Source organism: Ursus arctos, unplaced genomic scaffold (assembly GCF_023065955.2).
Source record: "Ursus arctos isolate Adak ecotype North America unplaced genomic scaffold, UrsArc2.0 scaffold_2, whole genome shotgun sequence".
Classification (NCBI taxonomy): Eukaryota; Metazoa; Chordata; class Mammalia; order Carnivora; family Ursidae; genus Ursus; species Ursus arctos.
The window spans coordinates 63,690,328-63,704,286 of record NW_026622874.1 but is presented as its reverse complement, the minus strand read 5'-3'; the positions used below and the strand labels follow the sequence as shown (position 1 = coordinate 63,704,286).

The window sequence follows — 13,959 nt, the reverse complement described above, 5'->3', positions numbered from 1 at the left end:
ACTTCGACAGATGGCAAATGAATGCGTTTAAGTTGAAATAAGATAACCCATAGAAGAGGGCTTGTACTACACTGAGAACTACTTTGATGAAGGAACAAAAGGCAAGCTGAGGACAAAGCAGAAACTGACACCACGCAACCCCCCCCCCCCCATGGGATGTAGGTGACATTCCTCAGGCACTCCTGGTTGCCCTAAAGGAAAAAGAAGTACTTAACCTATAGAGACCACAATCCTGCAAGATTTCAATCTCCCGCAGTTTACAAATGTCCTGGTGGCGATCTACATGAACAAAGCATTTCTTTTCTTTTCTTTTTTTTTTTTTAAAGATTTTATTTATGTGACAGAGAGACAGCCAGCGAGAGAGGGAACACAGCAGGGGAGTGGGAGAGGAAGAAGCAGGCTCCCAGTGGAGGAGCCTGATGTGAGGCTCGATCCTGGAATGCCGGGATCACGCCCTGAGCCGAAGGCAGACGCTTAACGACTGCGCTACCCAGGCGCCGGGAACAAAGCATTTCTATCAATAACCTAGCTTCCAGAAGGAAATGTAGATACAATTAAATGTCCTTATAATCTGCAGCCTCCAGGAAGTTCCCAACGATCCTCATGTTAATGCCTTACTAGAGGGGGAAACAACCTAAACTTGACAAAGGCCAGGCCTCCAGTATCCTGTGAGTCTTTAACATCTAAAAGTATTTTCTCAACCTCGCTTTTCCTTACCTCCCCCAACCCCATAGTGTATTATCAGCCACCCCTCACAACCCGGGGCAGCAGCTCTTTCTGCCCAGGGGTCCTGTCCCCGTGCTCTAAGAAACCACCCTTTTGCACCAAGGACGCCTCCAGAATTCTTTCTTGGTCATCGGCTCCGGACTCCACCCCAGTGAACCTCACTGATATCCCACAACCTCATCATACTTCGTGAGAATTTGAGGATTCATTAAAATACCCGAAGAGGCCCTAGTCTGTGCCGAGCCCAGAACTAGCGGCTGGGGACACAGCTGCTCCCCTTCCTTATCATCTGGTCAGGCATTCAAGAGGTTTGACCGGGATGCAGGTTCCCTAACCAAGGCCAATGGAGCCCTGCCTTTAAACAGAGACAACTCTGTTCCTCTCTCATGAAAGCAGACCCGTTCACGGAGCTCAGGGAATCCGCAGGGCGCTCTGCAGTCCTCAACACGGGATTCCCACACCCTGGTCTAAAATGGCTGCCCGGCCACGGCAGGGCGCCTTCCCTCCAGCGGGGAAGGGGGAAAGAGGAAGTGCAGGAAAACGAGCCTTTTTACCAAAGGGAGGAGCTGGCAGTTTTACGTCATCCCTGCTCAGACCTCATTGGTCGGCATGTAGTCACATGTACAAGCCTAGCTGCTGCAAGGGAGAGTGGGAAATGTAGTGTTTGGCTTGGGCAGCCACTCGGCCACATACAACTCAGGGGTTCTGTTGCCAAAGGAAGAGAAGAGAATGGATTTTGAGGGACAGGTAGCAGCACCTGCCACCGGGGAATATTGCCACAGGGTCAGGCCAACTCCATATCAACCGTCACCGGCTCTACCGTTTAATAGCTGTATAATCTTTGGAAAATTACTTGACTTCTCTGTGCTATAAGGAGAGGATAAAACTACATCATAGAACTGACAGGATGAAATATGTAAGCATCTGGCACTCAGCAGGGGCTCGATCCCTATGCCCTTCCTACATTGGTTTTAAAGGCATTTCCCAAAGAAAACTCTGGAAGTCTGAAAGGCAGCAATAAGATGGAGGAAGTCTTCAGCTCCACCTTCCTGGGGACAGCCCTCCGGTGGTTGTCTTATAAATTCTGGGGGCATGTGGTGGGGTATGTGTGTGTCACTGTTTTATTGTCACATCTCGTCAGGATGAAGTCAGCAGTGACGGCACTTCACCTATTTCCGCACTTGCAGAGAGCAGTGCCTTACAGAATAATGCTTTCGAGTACAGACGCTAGCTCAAGCTGCTTGGACCCTAGCTCCGAGGACGGCTATCCCTATGCGTGTCAGTCAACATCTTGGAGCCTTTGTTTCCTCATCTGTAAAACGGTAATAATAACAGCGTTGCCACAATGATAAAATGAGCTGATTCATGTTAGCACGTGGCACATGCTCAAAAAAACATGCTTCAGGGGCACCTGGGTGGCTCATTCCTTAGGTGTCTGCCTTCAGCTCAGGACCGAGCCCCCTGTGGGGCTCCCTGCTCAGCGGGGAGGCTACTTCTCTGTCTCCCACTCCCCCTGCTTGTGTTCCCTCTCTTGCTGTCAAATGAATAGATAAAATCTTACTGCCCCCCCCCAAAAAAAACATGCTTCGCATTGTGTTTTAGAAATGAATCTTCAGGGGGCTGGATGGCTCAGTCAGAAGAGCGTATAACTCTTGATCTCAGGGTTGTGAGTTCAAGCCCCATGTTGGGTGTAGAGATTACTTAAATAAATAAAAGTTTAAAAAAATGAATCTTCAAAATATCCTATTTAATGTTCTTTAACAGGCCTGTAGGGAGTCTTGACTAATAAATATACACAAGTAGAACTACCTAGGGGTACCTGGCTGGCTCAGTCCAAAGAGCCTGTGACTCTTGGTCTCCGGGTTGTGAGTTCAAGCCCTACACTGACTATAGAGATTATGTAAAGTAAAATCTTAAAAAAAAAAAATAAAAGTAATCTCTACAGCCACAGTGGGGCTCAAACTCATGACCTGGAGTTCACCAGCTGCGTGCTCCTCCCACTGAGCCAGCCAGGCGCCCCACCATGGGTATTATCTTGATAAAGGGGGGTAAATATTACATATGATCAGGGAAATGCAACACGCTATCCTGGTAAGCAGAGGTAGGTAGAGGCAGCTAAGGTACTTGGGACAGGGGTCCTAAATTACGCTGTCGACAGCAGCCCAGCCGGCCTTGGGGTTAACTTACTTCAAGCTTCTGCGCTCCTTGCTTGCTGCCCTAAGTCCCTTGGTCTGTAGCAGAACACCTCCTTTCCCTGAGGAGTGAAGGACCAGACTCTCCCAAGACTAGGCCTGCTCAGGGTCATGTGCGCAAACGATTAACTGCCTGAGCACCAGCTTCTCTGGCACGGAGCCCCCACATTTCTTGCACCCCCCCCTCAAAACGGTCCAGCCTCGCCCAGATCGAAGATGGCTTTGCGGTGTTCGTCCACCCTGTTCCCAGGTCGCCCGCTTCCTGAATAAAGCCACCCCTCCTTTCCCACCCGCGCTTGTCCCTCTAGTATGGACGGGGCAGCGGGAGCCGCCCAGCCTGAGAGGGGAACCGCCGGCTGCGTAAACCAGGCCGCGAGCTCCGGTCACCGCGCGTGGCTCGCGGGCGCCGGGCCGGCTTTGCAAGCGCTGGCACCCGTGAAGCTCGTGCTCGCAGGACGCTGAGACCAGGGGTGCCCCCGTCCACTTAGCCGGGAAGCGCAAGGGCAGGAACCCGGGGCACCCCCCCGGAGCGCTGAGCGATTACTACCCAAGCGGCCGGCGGCGAGGCCCCCCGCCCCCTGGAACGTGCGGCCCAGCGTCCGCACGCTCGCGAAGGGGCGGGGCAAGCCCGCGGCCCCGCCTTCGGGGGGGCGGGGCGGGCGCCGCACATGCGCGGGGCGAGCTCCATGTCCGCGTTGCGGGCGCTGCTGGGGCTCGGGGTGCTCGCCGCTGGCTCGCACCTGCGGCGCGTCCCGGGCCAGGCCGGCGCCTGCCGCGCGGGGCCCGCGTGGTGGGGGACGTGGCGGCCGCACGCGGGCGGCCCCGGGGAACCGGCAGGCATGGCGAGCCCGGCGGTGAAGTACCTGAGGTAGGCGAGGCTGGGGCGGGCTCGCTCGGGGGCGGGAGCTGGGACGGGCCGCGCGCAGGGCGCCGGGACTGAGGCTGTGGGTGTCCGCAGCCAGGAGGAGGCCCAGGCGGTGGACGAGGAGCTGTTTAACGAGTACCAGTTCAGCGTCGACCAACTAATGGAGCTGGCTGGGCTGAGCTGCGCCACAGCCATTGCCAAGGTCAGTGGCCTGGGCACAGCCGAGTGGCGGGGACAGCGGGCCAGGGTGGCCCCGGGACGCCCAGAGCCCCTCTGACGGCCCTCTGACCCCGCCTCCAGGCCTATCCCCCCACGTCCATGTCCCGGAGCCCCCCCGCGGTCCTGGTCATCTGTGGGCCCGGGAATAACGGAGGAGACGGCCTGGTCTGTGCGCGGCACCTCAAACTCTTCGTGAGTATGTGGGCGAGGGCCAGGGCGGCGGGGCTCCTGGGATCCGGGCTTGGACGACCCCTCTCCTGTCCTCTAGGGCTACCAGCCAACCATTTATTATCCCAAAAGACCGAACAAGCCACTCTTCACCGCACTGGTGACCCAGTGTCAGAAAATGGACATCCCTTTCCTTGGTGAAATGCCCCCAGAGGTAAGTGACTCCAGTGGGGTGCCTTCCTCCTCCCCAACCACCGCCTGTGTCCTGCTCTTTCTCCTGTCCCCAGGGTGAGCTCACCTCCTGATCTTCCTCTCTGGAGGGTGGACTCTTTGCAGTGGGGCGGGGCGGGGAGGAGGTGCCTGAACTGTGCTGAGTAGGGGGAGCCCTTGCCAGAAGCCATGCTCCATCAGTGCTGCCCCGCCGCACAGCCCTTCAGGCCCAGGGTCACTCCTTTCTCCCCGAGGTCAGGACCTGTCCTGCAAGCAGTAAACACTATCCACTCTTTTCAGAGACTTTAGTGACTGCCTCTTCCTAAACCATTTCTGCAGGGACAGGGACAGGGACTGAAGGATGGGAAATGAGATTTAAGTTTAACGCATTCTACAGACGAAGAGACTAGGACGGTACAGAGAAGTCAGGTGGCTTGTCCTGACTCCCAGCCTCAGGCGGTCCCACACGGTGCTTCCCCAGTGGCAAGCAGGCACTCAGAACAGATGTGTCTGGACTCAGTCTGGCCTAAGTCAGTGACCAACTTGCATGGAAGTCTAGGCCCCAGGATGCCACCTGAATGAGATGAAATGATGCTTGTGCCTCTGCGAGTGGTGTGTGCAAAGGATACCCTTCTCCCGTTGAGGGCCTTCTATGCAGCTGCTGGCTCTGAAGTGCTTTTTCCTTTCTGCCCCACCACAGCCCATGCTGATCGACGAACTCTATGAGCTGGTTGTGGATGCCATCTTTGGCTTCAGCTTCAAAGGTGATGTTCGGGAGCCGTTCCGCAGCATCCTGAGTGTCCTGAATGGGCTCACCGTGCCCATTGCAAGCATCGACATTCCCTCAGGTGCCGGGTCCAAGGAAGTTGGCTGGGGCGGGTGGGCAGGGGGAGGGGGGGGGGGAGTTGGAGCTGGGACCCTGCCCTGTCTTGAGACAGGTACCTAGCAGTCCTTGTTCTTGACCCAAGGCTCAGACCAAGCTTAAAAGTTGAGTCTAGAGAAGCAGAACACAGCTTTATGGATTCCACAAAAGGGCCAGGGAGCAGAGTTCAGGACCTCCCTTACATGTTGGATCCAAGAGACCAAAGCCCAGGAGTACACAGGGGTTCAAGGATGCAAGTTCCTCAGGCGGGGACATAGAGGGCCTCCCACTCCTTCAGGACTAGGGTAGGACAGGGCATGGAAGAGGAATAGACATCTTCCTCTCTTCCTGAACACCACCCTCTTTTCAGGATGGGATGTGGAGAAGGGAAACTCCGGAGGGCTCCAGCCAGACTTGCTCATCTCCCTGACAGCACCCAAAAAATCTGCCACCCAGTTCGCCGGCCGCTACCACTACCTGGGAGGTCGTTTTGTGCCACCTGCCCTGGAAAAGAAGTACCAGCTGAATCTGCCACCCTACCCCGACACTGAGTGTGTCTACCGTCTGCAGTGAGGGAAGATGCGTGGCCATTCTCCCCAATAAAGACTTAGTGCCCCTCTCCAGAGCTGTGGAGTCTGGGAGCTTTCCTGGCAATGGTTGTTCACAGGTGGCAGGAGCCACAGAGCCGCAGGGCAGATCCAGCACCACTTCTCCAGGGGAACAGGACGGGCAAGGGAGGCGGCTGTGGCATTTAGGGGCACAGACTTTCGGTTTGTGAAAATGGACTTCAGACACTGAAAAAAGCCTCCCAAGTGAAGTTCTCGGAGCTTTCCCCTTGCACTCAGCAGTGTAGCAAGACTATGGAAGCTTAACAGAAGGAATTTCTTTGGAGGCATCCAAGAAAATTCTAATTTGTATTCAGGATGTTCCCAGGCTGGGAGGCCGCATCTGCAGCTGTGTCCCTCCAGAGGGCATGTGCACGCCCCTTCCCACAGCCCCAGCGCTCTACATCCCCCCGCTGCCTGGCTCCCACAGGCACCTGAGCCCTCGGTCGCTGGGTTAGAAGCTGCCAAGGACACTCCACACCCAACTCTGACCAGCTGGAATTCAGGGGTCAGCTTCCTCCTTGGGAGGGGCTCCTCACTGAGAGGGTGCAGGAGACCCATCGACTTAGGTCTGAGGCTTCAACTCCTCAAAAGGGGTGCGTGGAGCCCGACCTTCAGGCTCTCTTCTTCTGTTTCTTCTTTCTTGCTCTCTGGTCAGGGCTGACTCCAGCTCTTTCCCGCTGCCTCCTCTTTGCCTTGCTGCTTGAGCTGGCCTGCGCCCTGCTCTCTGCCTCCCTAGTCCTGCCGCCTTCCTCATCCCCGTCATCCCTTACATCCTCCTCCTCCTGAGGCCATGGTCTTTTCTTCTTGCTTCTGCTTCTCCTGTCAGCATGCGCTCCACTTGCTGCTTCCCCAGCCCCACCGTCTACAGCAGCCCCCTCCACTGATTCCTCTGTGTTCAGGTCCCCCTCCTCCGGCTGCCGCCGCCTCTTGCGTCTGTGGCATGACTCCGTGCGTGCCCCACTCTGCACCTGCTCTGTCCCGGCACTGGCTGCAGCCTCCTGGCCTCCTGCCCCTCCGTCTGGGCCCCCCGTCTCCTCTGCATGGTGCCGCCTTTTCTTCCTCTTCCTACGGGGCTGATCAGCTTGCTCCCTGCTCTCCCACTCTCCCGATCCACTCGTTCCTGCAGACTCTCCATCCACATTCCCGACAGCTGCTCCCTCCCGCTCCTCTGCCACTGTTTGTGACTTCTGTCTCTTCTTCTTCCTGCTTTTCCCACTGGCCTGGCCAGCATCTTCCGGCCACTCCTCTTCTGCACTCCCAGCGGCTCCTGCAGCCTCACTCTCTCTCTGCTTCCTTTTCTTTTTCTTTTTTTCGGGGGGCTTGCTCTCAGAGTGCAGTTGAGGGGTCCCAGGGTCCTGGCCTTTGAGACGAGCCAGGAAGGCCTGCTCCTGGGCCTCCAATCGAGCAAGCTTAGCCTTCATCGTGATCCCAAGTCGAGCAGCCCTGAAACAGACGGGACCCAGGTCAGAGGAGGTAAAGGGAAAACAGGTCTAGTCCTTGCAGTTTCAGGCAACAACAGCAGGGGAGGTGGGCAGGGGGATCCCTCCCCTGGGGTGAGAAGCGTACAAAGGGGCACAGAACATCCTCAAGGGCTTGTGATGAGGAGGAAAGAAAGGACCCCCAAGGAGTGAACCACTACTTACTTGTGTGCTGTGCGCCCCTCACAGGCTTGGAGCAGCATCTCATCGGTCAGACTGTTGGGGGGAGATCAGGTTTCACAAATAGCTCCTGCAAAGGCCTGACCTCTCCTGCCCTCTAAAACATCCCTTCAGCACGTTCAGGACCTGGCACTCTCCAGGTGCGAGGGAAGCACAGATTAGTACAACACGGCCCCAGTCAGGCCTGACACTTGGTCCTTTCTCTTAAGATTCAAAGGCCTCTCCTCCCACATGCCCACAGCACTAAAATGAGGTCTCACATCTTTGGAGGCTTGGGCCCCTGGTTGTCGTCATCACTGTGGCTCTCCAAGTCCTTGTCTGGCTTCTCCCCACCCGAGGTCAGTGTGGCCATCTAGAAGGAGCAATCATGGGGGCGAACAAAGCCCACTGAACACCACTGTCAACCCCTTTCCTCCCGGAACCCCCCAGAAATTGGTAGCCACAGGCACAAATTTGCCAGCCCCCGACACAGTTCCCCGCAGACCCACAGAGAGATGGGCCTCTGTGTATCTCCAGCTGGGCACGGGGGGAGCCACCAGTGGGCAGTACAAGAAGGGAGGGGGGAGTGCTCCGGGTCATCAGGTCCTCCTTGTATCCCCCGTGGTCATCCCATGGTGCTTCTCACCACCCTCCCCGACACCGACCCGCAGTGTTTGTATTTAAGCAGACTGAGAAGCTACTCTGGGCCAGTGGGCTGGGATACAGAGTGGGACTGGAACAACCGGTCACCCCAGATGGAATCTACACGTGGGGCAGAGGCTCACAGAACATAGGCAATCGCAAAGTGTTGCCTGCACTGGAGGAGGGATACTGATCTGACTTCAGGGTTTGGGGACGTTTTGGGAACGCAGTGAGCTCTGGAAGACCACCAAAAGTGGGCAGGGAAAGGGGGAAAGGCAGCAGAATACTGCAGGCGTGAGTGGGGAGAGAACATGCAAAAACCTGCAGGTGAAAGAAGGTGGTACCTTCCAAACAGTCCGATCCCATCTGGTTTAAAGTGTAGAGGCCCTGAGCAGGGTGAGTGCAGGACAAAGCCTCACGGCCCTGTGAGCCAATCTGACACATCGGGACGGTCAGCCTCGGTCAGGGACGAGCCAGAGCCCCAGTGAAATGTGTTAGAGAGCTCTCTGGCCGCTGTGGCGGTGAACTGAGTGGGCTGGGGAGTGAGACGGGGCAGGAGGCTGTGAACAAAATCCGGCAGGAGAGGACAATGGCCACAGGGATGGGGAGAAATGGGAAAGGCTTGCTACAGAACATGGAGAGCCCTTAGCACGCAACAGATGGTCCCTGGATGTGAGCTCCCTTCTACTTATGCTAGAGAGTGCGAGTCTGAAGACCAGGATTCTAGTCCTGTCTGCAAGCCACTTTTCCCTGCTTGGGGCCACAACCACGAAACAGAGGATGGGTCAGATAATCTGTCCGGTTTCCTCTGGATTCTAAGTCCTTTGCACTGGACCTCCCCTCCTGCCCTGCTCTGGCAACACCTGCCCGTGCCCCACCACCCGCTCCCTATCCCCACACCCACGGGACCTATTCTGGCCGAGGGTCTGGGCAGTCCAAGCAAGCGAGAGCAAAGCTGCCCACAGGATCTGACAATGTTAGGATGGTTCTAGACTATGTAAGGACGGGTAAGGCATGTGAAGCAACTGTTCTGGCCCTGGGGGAGGCCAGGGAAGGAGAAAGATGGACTCTCCCACCCCTGGCCCCTAATACCTTCACAAACTTCTGATACAGCATGTTGGGCTTGGGATGGTGACGACGGGTGGTCTCCTTAGAAAGATGCTTTATCCGTACTCCATCCTGTGGGGAGGTACCAGTGAGTGGGAGACATGGCGTGCCCCTCACCCTCACACATCCCAGGCCCTCGTGGTCCACACACCCATCGATTAGCACCCCATACCTGCCCAGTTTCCACAACCAAGCTGGCCGCAGTCTTGTTGAAGAGCTCATTCCACCAGTGGTCTGTGAACTCCTTGGCAGGGTCATGTCCCACCTGTCAGAGGAAGAAGTATGAACTCCGAGGACCTGTCCCTGCCCTGTCCCCGGAGTCTCCTTCTCCATCCACATGGACCTCCCTCAGCCTGCCCAGTCTTACCCCGTGAGTGTCCTGCTTCAATGTCACCCTGAGGGCCTGGGTAATGCCATTCTCCTTCCGGCCCAGGCCTTTGCCTGCAGGACAGTGAGTTACTTGGTTTATTCTGCCGCCTGTCCCAAGCCCTCACAGGCACCAACACACGCCACTCCTTGCCATGCCACACACCGAGGGTTGGGTCTACACCATCCCCGGGGACGCCCTCCAGTCCCCTTTCCATGCGGTGTCACTGCCTTTGAGTCCAAGCTGTCTCCTTCATGATTCTCTCAGAACATAGGTCGTGACCCTTCCTCCCTCCCCCAGTCCTCCCAACCACTTATTTCTCATGACCCACTGTCAAATTTCTTCCACTCATCCATTTTCTGGAAAACTAAGAAATTTTCTTCTGCAAATTTCCCTTTATTTTATTTTTTAAAGATTTTATTTATTTATTTGACAGAGAGAGAGAGACAGTCAGTGAGAGAGGGAACATAAGCAGGGAGAGTGGGAGAGGAAGAAGCAGGCTCCCAGCGGAGCAGGGAGCGCGATGCGGGGGCTCGATCCCAGGATCCTGGGATCATGACCTGAGCCAAAGGCAGACGCTTAATGACTGAGCCACCCAGGTGCCCCTGCAAATTTCCCTTTAAACTGGCTTTTCTGGCTTGTGTTCCCTCTCTCGCTGGCTGTCTCTCTCTGTCAAATAAATAAATCAAATCTTAACTAACTAACTAAATAAAATGAACTGGCTTTTCCTCCTCCAGCTGAATGGACTACATACAGGTAGCCCAGGATGACACTGCTCCCCTGGACACAAGGTGGGCAGGGAGCTGGGGGGACATGGAAGCCCCCCCTCCCCGGGATGACCTTGAGTCCATCCATGCTTTAGCAGCTGCTCCTCAGCAAACTTCATCCCACGACTCTTGACCTCTGGGGTGAGGCTCATGGTGAGAGAAGAGTCCCAATCCTCAGGCCCTCACCAGAGAAGAAGACGCCGTCATCATCCCTTTAAGAGAAAAGGAGAAAGTGCCCAAATCATCCATCAGATCCAACCTGACTGCTCTCATAAAATTCTTTTCTGAACCTGGGGCAGAGACAGAGGAAGGAGGCCTGGTCTTTCGGTGGAGGGGGAAGGGTCCTCTGACCACAGAGGTCATCAGCAGGTCCAAAGGTCAAGGAGGACTGGTGTTACTACACCTAAATTTACAGACAGCTCACCACATGATTATTTCATTTAATTCTCCCAGCTCAGGAGAAGTTCCTGAACGTTCCATTCGGAAAATATTATTATCCCTCCTTTACAAATGAGGAAACAGGACTTGCTCTGGGTCACACAGCTAATATGTGTAAGAACTCAACAAGACGGCTTGTCTGCAGAACCCCGCTCTTTACCACCACATGGTAACAGCTCCCGCGATGCAATGCCTCGCAAAAACAGAGCGATAACCGGGTTTTTTTTTTTTTTTTAAAGATTTTATTTATACGACAGAGATAGAGACAGCCAGCGAGGAGGGAACACAAGCAGGGGGAGTGGGAGAGGAAGAAGCAGGCTCATAGCAGAGGAGCCTGACGTGGGGCTCGATCCCACAACACCGGGATCACGCCCTGAGCCGAAGGCAGACGCTTAACCGCTGTGCCACCCAGGCGCCCCGATAACCGGGTTTTTAACCGAGTTATGAGAATACTCGACGGAGCCCAGGTCTCACACCCACACTCCAGCACTCTGTCCTCTGAGGTGTGGGAGCTCAGCACCTCTTCCCCGTTGCTGCTCTTCAGTCTTGTTGGTACATCCCTTTTGAAACTGTCCTGCTTAGGAAGGGCACCCTTACTGAGCATTTTATGCATAACAGGTTGATCACACACATTGTTGTACTGTCTTATTTAATTCTGATCGTCCTGTGGACAGCTATTATCTTTAATTTACAAACAAAGAAAACAAAGCCTGGGTCACATAGCTAATAAGAGACGGAACTGGAATACAAGCCCAGGCTGCCTGCCTCCCAAGTGGCCTCTTTGTATCACATCAGTTCCTATTTGCATTTCTTTATAGTCACGCAGGTGCTCCGCCCTTTGGAGCCCAGAATAGAATCATCCAACTTATACTCAATCTGCCTCTGAAATGGCTAAGCTGCCTTATCACACAAGACACACAAAACTAAGACCACCACTGCTGACTTAACTCACTAAAGTTAACTGTATTAAGATAATTTCTTATAGGGGCCTGGGTGGCTCACTCGGTTAAGCGTCTGCCTTCGGCTCACGTCACGATAGTAGATCTGAGCTCAGGGATTGAGGGCTCCCTGCTCAGCAGGGAGTCTGCTTCTCCTTTTGCCCCTCACGTGGCTCATGTTCTTTCTCTCTCTCTCCCCCTCTCTCTGTCTCTCTCTCAAATAAATAAATAAAACTTAAAAAAAAAAAAGATAATCTATTACAGGGATTGCAGACTCTTTTTAAAGATTAATGGCACTACTGGAGTGACCCTACGCCTCCCAAAGTGACAACTCTTCATGGTAAAACTTGCATTTGTGTTTAAGAAGGCCCAGTAAATATGCTATTAAAAAATCAGACACATCACGAAGTCACCCCTCCTACAAATATATGTGTAGACTTAGGAATGATGACCGGTCTGGTTAGGTATGAAGAACAGCAAATTCAGGATGACTTACATTACTGTTCACACTTCTACTGTGAAGGACGATTACCCCAAAACCTGATACCTTGAGAGTCCCGAGAGAAAAGAACCGAGTGAAGAAATGGCTCTATCTTGCTTCTTGAATTTGGAAGAAAAGTAAAATTCAAACACTGGGGCCTTCAAAAGACCACCTCAAAACCTGGCCTCCTCCCGGAAGTTATCTCTGATGTATCAGTCCCCAGATTTTAATAACAACAATAACGTCTAACACTAAGTCATTTTCTCGATGCCAGCCCGCTAATTGCTTTACACAGACCATCTTATTTCATCCTCCCAACAATCCTATGAGAAAGTGTTATTACCGACATTTGCAAACAAAGAAATCGCAGAGTTTATTCCTTGCCCAAATCCAACAGCTGGCAAGTAGAGGACTCAGGATGGCAGGCATCCCAGAACGGGTGTGTGTGTGTGTGTTTTAAGATTTTATTTATTTATTTGACAGAGAGAGACACAGCCAGCGAGAGAGGGAACACAGGCAGGGGGAGTGGGAGAGGAAGAAGCAGGCTCCCAGCAGAGGAGCCTGACGTGGAGCTCTATCCCAGAACGCTGGGATCACGCCCTGAGCCGAAGACAGACGCTTAAGGACTGAGCCACCCAGGCGCCCCCAGAACAGGTGTTCTTAGTTACCTTTCGGCCTCTTACAGCTTTTTGTGCTTCCCGACCTAATGTTCACCATCGCAGTCGTTCGAAACTACACGCCCTGGAACTGACAGTCGGGCTTTCTTCTCCAACCCCACGCACTTACTGCAGGAATGAGAATGCGCTCAGTCGATATGACACGGGTGCTTTCACCGACTGACAATGGTAACTGTGCACAAAAGCAAAAAAGCCCCAGGCTGTGCGCCGCAGTCTCGTGAAGGCTGCGAGCGCGTTTTCTGGAACCAGCTCCTCTCCGGTCAACCTGAGCTTTCTAATGTTAAAGCGTACCGGACCACTCTTCTGACAGCGGTTCCAAAGGGCCAGTACCCTGCCTCGGGCCTCTTTCCTCATGAGATCTAAATGCCAGCCCTCCTGCCGCAGTTCCAGGGTAAAGCCACTGCCCTGCTCCTGCCTTCACTCCTGAGCCCGGCCTCCGACTGCCACCGTCCTGGGGGCGGTAGCCGCTTACCGTCACCGCTGGGCCCTCTCCGCGTGAACACGTGCATTCTTCGGCCTGCGCGCCGCCATCTTCCCGGAAGTTTCGGATCGGTCCCTCTAGGCTGCCAACACCATAGAGGCGCACGCGGACCCGGAAGTGCATGTAGGGGGAGGCTGTCTTGCCTGCACTGTGGTCGCGGAAACTCGCCCGCGCGCTCTTGTTTCCGGGGATTCGGGGGTGTTCTGCTTCCAGCCGTCCTGCAGCCGCCGGGCGGCCGAGGGACTCGTCCTGAACAGCTTTGGCTGCGACGCTGCGCTAGTCCCAGACCCAGAGATGGGGAAGGAAGCTCCCGGCAGCGCTTAGGGGCGGCCTGAGCTGGGCGTGGGGGCGGCGAGGAAGGAGCCCCTCGGGGGTGGTTTGCGGGGATGAATACTCAGCCGGGGGACAGTCGTTTGGTGGTTTCAGTAGGTTCACCAAACACTGTGCGGGCACCTGTCGCGTGGAACCTTTGATGCGAAGATGCGGAAGACTCGCGCCCGCGGGGAGCACCTGCTCTGGCCGGGTCCGCAGAGGCGCTGTGTGGGGCTGGAGGGGTGGGGGGGCACGGAGCTGG

At 55.0% G+C, this 13,959-nt stretch overlaps 2 protein-coding genes across 3 annotated transcripts; one reads left to right on the top strand and one right to left on the bottom strand.

Moving 5' to 3' along the window:
* The first annotated feature begins 3,597 nt into the window (after window positions 1–3,597).
* NAXE (NAD(P)HX epimerase) lies at window positions 3,598–5,863 on the top strand. Its single transcript, XM_026485122.3, has 6 exons — window positions 3,598–3,786; window positions 3,877–3,985; window positions 4,084–4,194; window positions 4,271–4,384; window positions 5,081–5,228; window positions 5,613–5,863. Exons 1-6 carry the CDS (start codon window positions 3,605–3,607, stop codon window positions 5,813–5,815), a joined length of 867 nt encoding a protein of 288 aa, XP_026340907.2. The 5' UTR covers window positions 3,598–3,604; the 3' UTR covers window positions 5,816–5,863.
* A 274-nt stretch (window positions 5,864–6,137) lies between these two features.
* On the bottom strand, window positions 6,138–13,455 carry LOC113245226 (G patch domain-containing protein 4). 2 transcript variants are annotated; one of them, XM_048225336.2, is made up of 9 exons: window positions 13,377–13,441; window positions 12,896–13,012; window positions 10,444–10,582; window positions 9,604–9,677; window positions 9,409–9,501; window positions 9,222–9,308; window positions 7,769–7,860; window positions 7,494–7,544; window positions 6,138–7,293 (listed from the first exon to the last, which is right to left on the bottom strand). In XM_048225336.2, the coding sequence occupies exons 3-9, from the start codon at window positions 10,520–10,522 to the stop codon at window positions 6,462–6,464; spliced, it is 1,308 nt and encodes a 435-aa protein (XP_048081293.1). In that variant the 5' UTR covers window positions 10,523–10,582; window positions 12,896–13,012; window positions 13,377–13,441; the 3' UTR covers window positions 6,138–6,461. The 2 variants fall into 2 exon arrangements, with proteins under 2 accessions (XP_048081293.1, XP_044235040.2); XM_044379105.3 differs by lacking the exon at window positions 12,896–13,012 and having other exon boundaries at window positions 13,377–13,455.
* Window positions 13,456–13,959: the final 504 nt, after the last annotated feature.

Excerpts from the sequence above, each read along its gene's own strand:
- NAXE (XM_026485122.3), top strand. The coding sequence starts at position 3,605 with ATGTCCGCGTTGCGGGCGCTGCTGGGGCTCGGGGTGCTCGCCGCTGGC. Across the intron at positions 4,195-4,270 it reads CGCGGCACCTCAAACTCTTC|GGCTACCAGCCAACCATTTA; the intron begins GTGAGTATGTGG and ends CCTGTCCTCTAG. Across the intron at positions 5,229-5,612 it reads AAGCATCGACATTCCCTCAG|GATGGGATGTGGAGAAGGGA; the intron begins GTGCCGGGTCCA and ends CCCTCTTTTCAG.
- LOC113245226 (XM_044379105.3), bottom strand. The coding sequence starts at position 10,522 with ATGAGCCTCACCCCAGAGGTCAAGAGTCGTGGGATGAAGTTTGCTGAG. Across the intron at positions 9,678-10,443 it reads AAAGCATGGATGGACTCAAG|GCAAAGGCCTGGGCCGGAAG; the intron begins GTCATCCCGGGG and ends ACTGTCCTGCAG. Across the intron at positions 7,294-7,493 it reads GAGGGGCGCACAGCACACAA|GGCTGCTCGACTTGGGATCA; the intron begins GTAAGTAGTGGT and ends CGTCTGTTTCAG.